Consider the following 12,959-nt stretch of genomic DNA (forward strand, 5'->3'; position numbering starts at 1 on the left):
TTACACTTTAGACTTTCACAAACTCCTCTTAGGGCGTTAGACATATTAACCTGAAATTTGGTGAGACTCATCTTCAGGACCATCAAAAGGTATCCACATTTTTATTCAAAAAGTCACAATCTCTGTGCGGCAAAGCTGCATATTTTACCAAGAATTCAAAATAAAATTGTTTTTTGATGGTAAAACAAAGGTGAGAAGATGTGACTCTGAATCTTCTCCCCTTTGTTTTACCATACACAGATTCAGCAGTAGGCGTAATAAAAGGACAATTGGGGCGCGTTAGCGCCCCCTCCTCTTGCGGCGTGGCGGCGGCGTGGCGGCGGCGTGGCGAGGACCAATCATTGCCGCTTGCGGCTATATTTATTATTATTACTACATTTGCACATACTTTGCTCATGCAGGAAAATGATTTACTCACCAACAATATATGCAATTTCTGAGGGTAAACCTCAGTAAATCTTGCCCTTTTGGTCAAATCTATGGTTTGGTCATAGAGAGACTTTTGAGAGCTACTTTGCTTTAATCGATACACAAGGGAAAGGAAAGTCCATTACAGCCCTGATCAGCTGTTAATCCAGAAGAGCTCATGTGTGTTTTTAAAGTCCATTCACCTCAAAGTGCTTTTACTACACTGTTTATTTAGAATCCCCAAGGCCATGGCTACTCCATGTGGACCCCAGGAAGAGTGAAACACAAAGACAACAAAGACAAATAATTGCATAGAATTAAAATATAATTAAAAACAATTCCACAGTATGATATTAAACTGAATTTGATCAATTACTAGTGCTTTTTATGGCATAAAAGGGTCATCTTTCCATAGATCTGACCTTAAACTTGTCCTGGTGGTGTCACCTGGATTTCTCTTTGGAGATAGATGCTTTTAATGCTGTATATATGCTGTATATATTATACTGTGGAACATTAAAGCAAATCAATAACATCACCAACAAGACTCCGAACTTAAAAAAAAGTTATTTAAAGGAATTGTATTGTTATTGCAACTTCTAGTGTGAAATGTAAGACTTTTAAAGATCTTTTTAGGACTTTGGCCAGCAAAATTTAAGACCACACGCACTGTTAAAAAAACAAACATATTCATGAAAATGTATTTAAATTATACACAACCCTGAGCTTGAGCACAGCGCGTACGTGTGGGTCTATGGCTACTGTAAGCGCCTGCCACATGATCACACCTCAGTCAGATCACACCTCATGTGCTCAACAGTCGCCCGTGAAGACCAAGACCAATGTTTTATATGAGATGAGTCACAGACACAACAATGTTCGCATTAGCGTTGCTGTAGCCTTCATAGTGGCGAGGGGTGATAAATCACATGCACATGCAATTGGTTTGAATTATTAGCTCAATGAGTTTACCTATCTTTAGAACTTGCGCGCCCTGATTAAGTTCTGATAAAATCCCAAATTTGCGAGGCAACCTTTACACTGCTAGCTGCCACTAACCGCAACCTAACCTGCTTTTCCACCCGAAACGGATCCAAGCGGCATTGAAAGCCGCGCGCCTTTGGTGGCCGAGCTGCCTCCCAAAGAGCGGAGTGATTATACAAAGAGAGTGAACAGAGAGAAGCAGCTGCAGCTGCTGTGTCTGTCTATCTTCATGCTGTCTAGAGCAGAGTGCAGCCCATAGAACTGGTCTACCTAAGCAAAGGTGGTCAAAATATGTTAATGATGAGGATTAATCATGTGATGCGCAGGTAGTTTTGCATCAAACATTGTCATCAACATGCTCAAATAAAATAATATATTCTGTGTATTTTGATTGAAAACCCTGCGGCTATTATAACGATGTGTCAAATTTAAAGATGTTACTGGCTAACGGCCATCGGGGGATCTCTAGCAGGAAGCGCAAGCGTTTGACACACTGTAGAAGAAGATGTCAGTGGACAATGGAAGCACTGTCCAGGGGACGCGTCGTGTTCTTTCTTTCCTTTTTTAAATTAAGATTATTTTGTCCAGAAAGCTTTATTAGACAGGAAAGGTGAGTGAGAAAAGGGGGAGAAGGGAGGACATGCAGTGTCTGAGTTGAGATTCGGTCGGCTGCACTTAGAGCCTGGCACACATGTGCTCATGCCTTAAGCACTTGTCCACTGGGCAGCACAGTGTTCTCTGTATTTTAAGCTGTGTGTTTTATTACAATCAGACTCATATTCACGGAGAAATAAGTCAAATAAGGAAGTGAATCTAGACGCAGCTGAACACAAAGAGACAACCTGACCAGCGGAAAACCCATGGATAACAACCGTGGAACAATCATTCTGTGTAAATATCTCATGTTACAACACTCACTCACTAAGCACAAGCTCAGGAGCAGATCAAACCAGATGTGAAGACACAGACACAGGTAAAGCTCACATAGAGTCATGAAGGACAGAGGAGACAGTAGGGACAGCTCAGAAGTGCTCTCTGTATGTTAAACTTCTAAATGCTGAGTGTTTTATTACTATCCAACTCATATTCATTGAGAAATTAGTCTAATTTGACCCACGGCCTGAGACCCCCAGTTCAGAAGACAACCATCACTTCCGTGTTTATTTGTGTGTAAATATCTCATGTTGTAACGTGGGCACCTGCGGCTTATGGACAGGTGCGGCCCGTTTATGTACAATTTATTTTTCTTTGTAAAGTTGGTGGCGCAGCTTTTATTCAGGAGCGCTGTATATCCCGAAAAGTACGGTACTAGTTACTTTTTCAAATCATTAACACATTTGTTTTTTTTTAGGGTCTCATGTCTCACCAATCCAAGAGGAAGGTTTTGTTTCCTAGTCGGAGAGAGAGAGAGAGAGAGAGAGAGAGAGAGAGAGAGAGAGAGAGAGAGAGAGAGAGAGAGAGAGAGAGAGAGAGGGAGACGTGGCAGCAAACACTTGTTTCGTCATGTTCTGAGCATGTGCATTGTGCCACATAGTGAGTCTTGCCCTCACGCTAAAGAGAAATAAACTTTCAGCTTGACTTTGCTTATTTATTTGATACATGATTATGTCACTATGGTTCAGTATGTTATGTGTTCAGCAACGCAAACGATATAGGTTTTACAATAATGTTATTTATTGGTAATGCAAAACTCATTACTTTCATAACAAAGTAGCACAGTAATGTAACAAGTTAGTTTTCCCAGTAACAACGTAAAAAGTGACTTTAAAAAGTAAGGCTGCCTGGGGCGCACAGGTGTGCCACGCCTCGGCGTGCTGTCTGCACACTCACACTCAGAAGGTGTATAAAATCAATGCGCCATGGGTCTGTGGAAAGAATCTATCTTTGACGAACACCGCAGTTGTTTAAGTCAGCTTCAGGGTAATCAGAGTGTGTTCTCACACAAAACCACATGAATCTGCACGATGTTCATCAAAACCACAGTGGAGAGTAGTGCCCGCGAGGGTCCCAACCGCACCAGAACTGGAGTCACAAGGCGTCAGATCTGCTGGAGTAGGAACTTTACATGACTGGCCTTCACAATAAGCAAAATATCTCTGGCACATTCTTTATTTAATTGATATTAATCTCTGTGGAAACAAGGTTTTAAGGTGCTTCAAATTTAAGACCGCCAATTTTCATCAAATTTAAGGCAAATTTAGATCTTAAATTTACAAAGATGAATCTGCTACAGAGGAGATGGGGCAGAGGAAGATTGTAAAATGTGTATAAACATGTATAAACAGGTTCTCTAGGTGTTTCAACTCTTTCTGGATTCACGACCTTGTGTTTGAAACTCGTGTGGCTCAATCTTGTCCTGTCATTTTTAATTTAGAGCTGAATGATGATGACTAATGCTCCATAATGCTCCAGACATCTCAGACTCAAGGTCGCACTGGAACCAAAGAAAGAGGGAGAGTGTGGAGGGAGAGAGGGGGAGAGGAACAGAAGGAGGAAGGGGGAGACAATTAAGGAAGGTGGATAGGTTAAACTAGAAGGAATAAGGAAATGGAGGAAGGAAAGAGAGGGAGGGAAAATACAGAGGGGGAAGAAGAGAACAAAGGAAGATGAGAGGGAAGAACACAGAGGAGAAAAACGAGGATGGAGCAGAAAGAGAGAGGAGTAGAAAGACAGTGAGAGAGGAAGAAAGAGGGCTGTGCATAAAGGAGGGAGGAAAAGAGAGGGGAAGTGTGAAAAAGAGGAGATGAGTGTTGGTAAAAGCAACCACAATAGTTCCCACTCCCAGCTGAGATTTTTGTTTCCCTTTTTTGTAATTAATTGTACAAATGGTTCAGAAAGTTTTGTTTTTGAATTTGTGTCAGGCTGACAACCAAGATTAAAAAACAAACTAGATTGATTGATTGATTGATCATTGTTGATCGAAAACAACTTAATAAAAGAAAGAAGTCTGCTGACTCATCACCACTCTGACATACATACTGACTGGACTGACAGCTGCAGTTCAGGATGGAAAAGGAAGAGGACAAAAATGACCTTACTTTTCAGACTTTAAGCCACTACTTTTTCCCCCACGCTTTGAACCCTGGCAGTCATTACAACGGTGTGTTTATTTTTGGGTACAATTATAATATGGTTAAAAGCTACTATTTAAAAAAAAAGTTCATTTTGCATAATATGTTCCCTCAAAGCTTTTAATATTGACATGTCAAATGATATTAATAATAATGTATAGTATTTGACTCACAATAGCCCACGAGGAGCTGAGCTGTCCTCTTTTTCAAGCATCGGTCAGGCTTGTTCCTTTAGCTTGTGCAAGAAGAGGGAGAGACGGAGGCTGTCCTGGTGTCACTGACATGAGCCTGTACGGTGTCCCCCGAGGTCCAAAAGTCCTCATCCATCCAATCATGCATCCCCCCCTCTCTCTCTCTCTCTCTCTCTGGACAGCTGTCAGGAGCAGACTCCAGCTCACTGCTCACTTCTGAAACCGGGCCAAGACTCAAGCTGAGCCTCACTAAAACAAGCTTATGTCTGCAAATACTTTTAACAACAGAGGGTTATACTCACTTACATTAACCTGATTATTTGAATCAAATTGTACTTCTCAGAGTTCCGATATCATACTTACATTTATATATATTTCACAGAGTAACAGTTTCTTCTTCCCACTGTGAGTAAGTCTACAAGTGATAAAAGCTTTATGTTTACAATATCAAATTATTTAAAGGACATATAGTATGCAAAGTGTACGTCTTTGATCTTTTAACTATGTTATAAAATTGTTCCCTAATCTAAAACATACCTTGAGTTGTATTTAGCTTCATTCACACAAGCTTGTTTTGTCTGCTCGTTCTCTCAAATGTTTCCTAAGACTGTGACATAGATTCAGGGGGTCTCCTGTGCTTTTATTAACCGTAAATCAAGACCAAACTCATTCTGGGCATTTCTGCAGTTCATTACAACTGTAATGCATGTTTGAAGACAATAACAAATAATGCATAATACGTGTCCTTTAAATACTTGAAAAGCTTTGTTCAGGTGATATATATTATTAGTATGATTTTGTCCTTAACTTTGTTATAAATCAGATATTATCTCAAGACAGTTACTCCTTAGTTATTTCTTGAACCTATAATTTGAACTTTTAGTTGAGTAACATTGTTTTAAACTTTCATGTCAATAGATCTAAACCAAGACTCAATGAGAAAGATCTTAGTACTAAACCTGATCATACTATTTTGAAACTAACGTATTTACCTTTCAGCAAGTTTTCTAATTCTTTGTCCCTTTGACTTTCTAACTCCGAGTCACATAATATCCAAATCCAATTCAAAGTAATGAGCGTAACATTATAGTCTGAATGTAATTTGACCTAATGTGTCATAAAGCTGTGGTCTGGTGTACAGCAGTGAAACAGAACCTCAGACCTGGACCAGGAATAAACCCGGACTAGTGGATCTTTAAAGCTTTATTTACACCGGCCTGATCCGGTTTCCCTATGTTTACTATGGGCCAGACACAACAGAGACACGGATCAGGTCACAACAAGGAAGTAATATAAACTTTAAGCTAAATACAGGAAATAGGTATATAAGCTATGTAAGGTTTACAGCGTCTCAAAAGGGGCTGGGTAAAATTTGCATAATATTTGACTATCAAAGCTATAATTTAAAGGACACATTTATGCAAAATGTTAGATCTATTAACCGTGTTATAACATTGTTTTAATTATATTTAGCTTAATTCCCGTTAGTGTCATTAATTCTATTTACAAGCTCATCTTCTGCTCCTTCTCTGGCCAAAAAAAAACAATTTGGGAATTGAAAGTAGGGCTGTGCAATCAATTGAATTTCGATAGCGCTAACAATTATTAAACCCAATAATTACAAAAATTGCATTATTGCGTGGGAAAAATGAATACTTAATGACGCTGTGCCACACAAGCTGTGTTGATGAGCGCCGCCAGCTTCTGTGTCTTTGTTTTCTCTTTCACACTCCTCCTCCTCAAATCTGGAGGTCTCCTGTGCTGTTTGTTAGTCCATAAATCAGTTTTTGCCGTCACATTGCATTCATTACAACTGCATGCTTACATTAACATGTTGTGGCAAGCTAGCTTTTGTCTGTTTCCTCATGGTAATTCCCTCTACTGCCAGTAGATAGAATGCTAACACTAGGGCCATTGCAAGGATGTCTTAGGGCCCCTCGCTTCAACAAGTTCAACAACTGCCAGTCTTGTCTATTGTGTAGCTACGCCTCTGGCCAACGTCAAATCCTGATGAGGGAATGCCTCACTTATACTGTAGAAAGTGTTTGTAAATTGATTATTTTAAGTTCTAAAACATAAGATGACACAAGATATGCAAGAGCATGTTTAAAGGCAAATATAACAATATGAATGTTATTTATAGAGATGGGTAAAAAAAATAATATCACAATCTTCTTATAGCTAAGATTACAATTCTGATGTGACCACAGGTTACTCAGTAAATAAGCTTCTTCTGAGAGTTCATACTTCACTGTAATTATCACATAGCCCTAAACAAACTGCACAAACAATGTAACTATAAACTGCCCTATGGCAATAGGTTTTTAATTGTGACTTTCTTGGCAAGCATTTCGATAAAAGGATTCTGCTCTAAGTTCACATTTTAGACCTGTCCACGAGCATTTACTCAAAAATCATACACATTTCCGAATGTTTGTAGATGTCTAATTGCTTAGTGTGACATTGACATTTCAATTACATTTCAATACATCTTGCAACTCTAGTTCTAAATATACTATACTGTACTGTAATTGTTTCTTTTTTGTCTGTAATTTAGGCCACATTTTTCTTACTGGTGCTTGTCAATTGCTGCTGCTTTTCTTGTTGTTTTTCCCGAGGACAAAATGTTTCCCTCTTTCCTCTGGTGGCAGCGTGTTATTTTGAGTCGCGTCAATTAGCGACAGCCACCCAAACTCTCTCGGTGCAAAATCAAATCTCTTCCAGTTTTCCAGAGGTTGTTTTGCGATTTTCAAATGCTCTAATGCAAATGTCTCTTTGCTGCAGAGAACTGTTCTGCATAGCTCCAAGTCCCAGAGGTGAACAGAGAACTAAATATAGGTGCCAGAGACAGGTGAGAGGAAAAAGAGAGGGAAAGGCGTAAAGTAAAAGATGGGTGAGATGTGAAGGGGGAAGGGGAGGAGAGAAAGAGAGAGAAAAGATGGAGGGGGGGAGTGTTGGAGAATCGGTTCGGGAACTAAATATAGGAGCAAGAGAAAGATCAGAGAGAGAAGTGGATGTGACTGTGAGGAGGTAGAGGAAGGAGAGAAAGAAGATAAAGAAGGAGAGAGAAGAGAGGTGAGGGTGAGAGACAAAGTTGTGGGAGTGAAAAAGAAAACGAGGGGGTAGAGAGAGCAAGAGAGAGCAAGAGAGAGAAGCGAGAAGGAGACTAACTGTAGGAACAAAAGAAAGGTGAGGAGGATTGTGAAGAAGAGAGAGTGAGAGGAGAGAAAAGGGAGCAAGTGTGGATGAAAGAGAGAGAAAGAGAAAGAAAGAAATAAAGAAAGAGAAGAGAAAACTAGAAGACAGAAAAGGAGAGAGGAGGTAGAGAGAAACTAAATACAGGCGCCAAAGGCAGGTGAAATGTGAAGAGAAGAGAAGAGAAGAGAAGAGAGAGATGAAGGTGGGAAAGAGGTGTCATCACTTTGAACGAGCACAGTGAGATCTGAACACGTGTGAAAGTGACGTTTTTCACAAGACTGAAATGTCAAACTTGATTTTGATACAAAGAAAAAGACAATAGAATGTAATTTTCAACACAAAAGCTGTAATATTCTCACACCAGTTCTGATATAGGTTCAGACTATTCTAAAACTGTTCAGGAAGGTTCCATTTGAACCGGTTTAAGCGTTTTATTTTTATTTGTTTTGCAGTGTCAATACTTGCTCAAATGAGTATTCCGTTTTGGAACTAGTTTTAGTATTGATACTATCTGGGTATTGATATTTTTGGATAACCTTAAAGACTATATAACTTCCTGCAGGTGAGGGACTGCAGTTCAAATGGTCGAACATGTCTTGAAATACACCGTCAGTCTATCATTTTTTTTCTAACAAAGTATGTTAATTATGTTAATAGCGCCCCATTGTGCCAGCAGCAGCAGCAGCAGTAGCAGTAGTAGTAGCAATTGGAGTAGTAATAATAATAATCTGCACTTACCCAGTACTCCGAGCCTGTAGTTGAGCGTGATGACGATGACGTTTCCATAGCTGGCTAAAATACTCCCGTCGATCATGTTCCCAGTGCCCTCGAGGTATGAGCCCCCGTGAATGTAGACCATCACTGGTTTGAGGCCGTTCTCGTCATGGATGTCTGACAGACAGGGAGGAAGAGGACACACCTTATATTTAAACTTCACTTTTCAGAGAAAGTACTGAATAATAAAACAACATAGTTCACATGATTTTACGATTTTATGGGTTTTACAGTTTTATCCAGGTTAAGTCCTGGTTTAAAACGGTTTTAGAGCCAGTCTTTTTTTTTTTTCCTTGCAGTTCAGGGCTCAGATTAAGGATTTTCACTTGTATAGCGGCGCTGCTAAACAATCCGTTAATTTTTCGAAATTTGTATAGCAATTTCATAATTGCATAGCAAAACACGAAAGTGACTAACAATCAATATTTTCCATTGATATAACACGATTATTTATTTAAATGTATTTGTAAACATTCTATTAAAGAAAACACTTTTTAAACATTTTTTCTTTAAATAAAACTTGCAAATAAAATTAATTGTTGAACAAATTAATCAACACAAAGTCAGATGGCCTTATTTACAACTTTCTTCCATATCATCATCAATCAGATGACTATTTGCAGAAGTCTCATTTACATATCAATTGTCATTACACTCGGAAAAATAAAGGTTGCTGTGGTGTTCATCATGGTGTATTTTATGTTTTATTCAAATTGTACCGCTCTATTTGACGTTCCATTCCATTTTTCGTTTTTCTACTTGATGACGGTCCCTAAGTACTCTCGTCACCGCTCCGGCTGCACATTTGATGACGGTCCCTAAGCACTCGTCTCGGGTCCGTCTGCACATTCGGCAATCTGTGGCCGTGTTCAGAGGCTCATTTATGCTCCTCTCTCCATGAGCTTTCAGAACCAGAGCAGACAGCAGCTTCTTTTAGAGCTCTGCACATGCTCTGAGGACCACACAGCCTCAAACCCATGGAACCCATGAAGCAACTACAGCGCCAATTTTCAACAAACTGACTTTTAATCAATTGGTCAGTTAATCAATCCATTTAACACATTGTTTTTTTTTCTTCTTTTTTCACTAAATATTTATGAACACCCCAGGTCTGCTTGCCCCTCCATAAAAAGTAACTGCATACCACTGGTATTTATTATCAACTTATCAATGGTTTAATTAAGGTTTATTTTCTTTATTTAATTTGGGTTAGTTCCGGTCTAGACCTGTTTGCACACTTTTGCACACTCCTCGCACATAGTGCGCGCACAAGAAAATCTATGGAGCGCAGAAAATAAAATTCACCACAAACGGCCACCGGGGCCAATCAAGCAGGAAGCGCAAGCGTTTGACACAATGTAGCCCTAGTGGACAGTAGAAGCACTGTCCAGGGGACACGTCGTGTCCTCTATATTTTTAGTTTCAAAACGCTGTGTGTTTTATTACAATCAAAATCATATTCACAGAGAACTTAGTCTAAATAGTCCCGCAGCGCATCGCGGACTGCAGGTGCGTTCAAAAGATGAGTCACTATTGTGTAAATTAAACTTTTTGGCCAGACCTGACGCATGAGTCAAAAGACAACATTTGCATCATTATCTGGTCCATATTTCGGTGTAAATATCTCATGTCAAAACGTTACACTCACTCGATAAGTACGAGCTCAGGAGCAGATGAGCCAGATGTGAAGACGCAGGTAAATCAGCTCACACAGAGTCATCAAGGACAGAAGGGACAGAGGGGACAGAGGGGACAGAGGGGACAGAAGGGACAGAAGGGACAGCTGTGATGTGTTCTAAAGTAGGGCTGAACGATTTGGAGAAATAATCTAATTATGATTTTTTTCCCCCAATATTGCGATTTAATGTGCGATATATATATATATATATATATATATATATATATATATATATATATATATATATATATATATATATATATATATATATATGTGTATATATATATATATATATATATATATATACATATATATATATTTTTTTTTATTGTATCCTCTTTTTTTCTTAAGAAAACGTAATGAATGACTCAAATAAGACCAACACATTAGATACATTTAGTAGTAATATTCTTTCCCACATTTTACATTTTTTATACATGCTGTCAGAAGAGATTCTCACTGAGACGAAAGCACGTGTACTGCTTCTGTGATTGGCCGAAACCCCATGTGGGTTGGGTTTGTTTTGGTCCTTCTTCCGGGTAGCGCTAGCTCCGCCGGCGCTAGCTCCGCGGCTAGCTCCGCTGGCGCTAGCAGCCACATTCTACATTCTATTCGCGTACGTTGCGATTAGCAAATCGCGTTTGATCACACTGCAATTTAATTGCAAATGCAATTAATCGTTCAACTCTATTCTAAAGCGGGACTAAAGCGGGTCTAAAGCAGGACTAAAGCGGACCGCGGGTGCGCCGCGGACCGCGGGTGCACCGTGAGACCACCGGTTCAGAAGACGCATTCACAACTGCGTTTATTTTTGTGTAAATATCTCATGTTACAATGTGGGCCCCTGCGGTTTATGACAGCATCAGAAATGATCTTGAAGTGGCACATTTGGAGCAGTTGATGAGCATAAAGTCAAAGCAAGAAGCAGACAAAGCCATCAACCTAGACAAAGTGTCCAAACATTGGAGAAGTGAGAAGGACAGACATGAAAAAAGGTCAAATTAAAGTCAAAATGTGTGCATATTCTAGGGACATTTATGAAGATTTTTATTTATGGATATTAACTTATATGCATTACATGCTGTTACTACTAGATCATTTATGGGTAGAAGAAATGCTGATAAAAAAAACTGTGTAATTAGATATTTTACGGACAAAGACACTGTATCACAAGCTACAGCAGATGAATGTTTTAATATGAACGTTGATGAATGTTACGTCTGAAAGGTGTATATGTCTCATTTGTTCCAGAACAGGACCACAGACAGGCCAAAGCATATAACTACTATACGTCTCATGAACAACATGATTTTTGTATTTTTAATTTTAAGTGGTCTAAATTGCTTGTAAACTAATGAAAATCGCTGCTGTAATTTGATTCTTTTAATGTAACTTGGTATGATGCAAGGTTTTGAACAGGCGTGATACTGGTGTGTGGCCACAGGGGGCACATCTGATGTTGCTCACAGTGGTCCTCAGTGTGCCCAAGGAGCTTGTGTGTTTGCCTAGACACATGAACAATTAAAGGGAACATTGGCTTTGTCTTCATGATCTGAACTTTGTTACACCTGAGGTTAGTCTAGTTTTAGTCCTGAATAAGTCCTTAGTTAGTCCTGGTTTAGCTTGAGTTTTCTTCCTTAACAATTGCCCATTTGAACCTCTCATAGTCCCAGAGGCAGCATTTGCTATGTAAAGTGCCTGTTTAAATGACTATGCATTATTATCCAGCTCAGTAATTAGACGGCTCCGAGCTCAGTGTTTAGACTCCTCCAGTGATTACACCGCACCATTAGAGGAGCCAGAGGTGCTGATTATGAATTAACATGGACGAGAGCAGATGCAAAATCCATATGCAATTCAATAGGGTCCCAGTAATTAGACGGCTCCCTGGGTGTGTAGACGAACAATGGGAGGAGAGGGCAATTTACCACATGCTGGAGCGGCCTATTTCGCCCTGTGCACAATAGCTGGACATACCCAAATGCCATTGCTTACTGAAAGAGGATCTTACAGCTCACATGCAAGTGTGATGCATCATTAGAAAGCTTAGGCCTTCTAGCTTCTGCAGATGTGCATATGAAATACATCCTTATTTTAGTCTCGCTTGAATATTGTCAATTTTTGAAGTCCTAAGCAAGACATACAAGACAATGTGTTATGAAAAGTTGAGACTTTATCACAAACTATTGGTAATTGCTTATTGGGGCATATTATTCAATGCAAATCAATGACATATTTGTTTGGTTGAGAAAATAATCTTTAAAATTATGTATAGCTTGCTGGTATTGACAATGAAAATAAGAGTGATGCAATAGAACATCTAAAGTCCGGTTTTTGTCCGTGGGCGGGCTGGTGCCTGGTAATTGTTATAAAAAGGGTTACTTTTTTAGGACCAAGGACAGCGCACACTACACTACACTACTACATGGTACTGAATAGGGATGTCACAATATACATTTTATCATGAGCAGAAACGTCACAATTTTACCATTATTCATGATTATCAGTAAAAAGAAAGTCATGGTAGCTCTTTAAAGCATTATGTCATTTATTAGTGAGATTAGCTTCAGGATGGGGCTTGAAACAACAAACAGATTTGAGAAGAATAAAAAACCATTTACAGGTAAGATTATTCTCTGGAACTACCTGTCTCCT

General features: G+C 39.3%; 1 protein-coding gene across 1 annotated transcript in view; it reads right to left on the reverse strand.

Annotated features, from left to right (window-relative positions):
- nlgn4xa (neuroligin 4 X-linked a) overlaps positions 1-12,959 on the reverse strand; it is a 101,824-nt gene that overhangs the window by 52,834 nt on the left and 36,031 nt on the right. The window contains exon 3 of the mRNA XM_072434013.1: positions 8,591-8,743. Within this exon, the coding sequence (XP_072290114.1) occupies positions 8,591-8,743 (153 nt within the window). The remainder of the gene's footprint in view (positions 1-8,590; positions 8,744-12,959) is intronic.

The sequence above is a fragment of the Eucyclogobius newberryi genome, unplaced genomic scaffold (assembly GCF_026437365.1).
Source record: "Eucyclogobius newberryi isolate DKJ021-1_F unplaced genomic scaffold, fEucNew1.0.hap1 SCAF_1, whole genome shotgun sequence".
NCBI classification, from domain to species: Eukaryota; Metazoa; Chordata; class Actinopteri; order Gobiiformes; family Gobiidae; genus Eucyclogobius; species Eucyclogobius newberryi.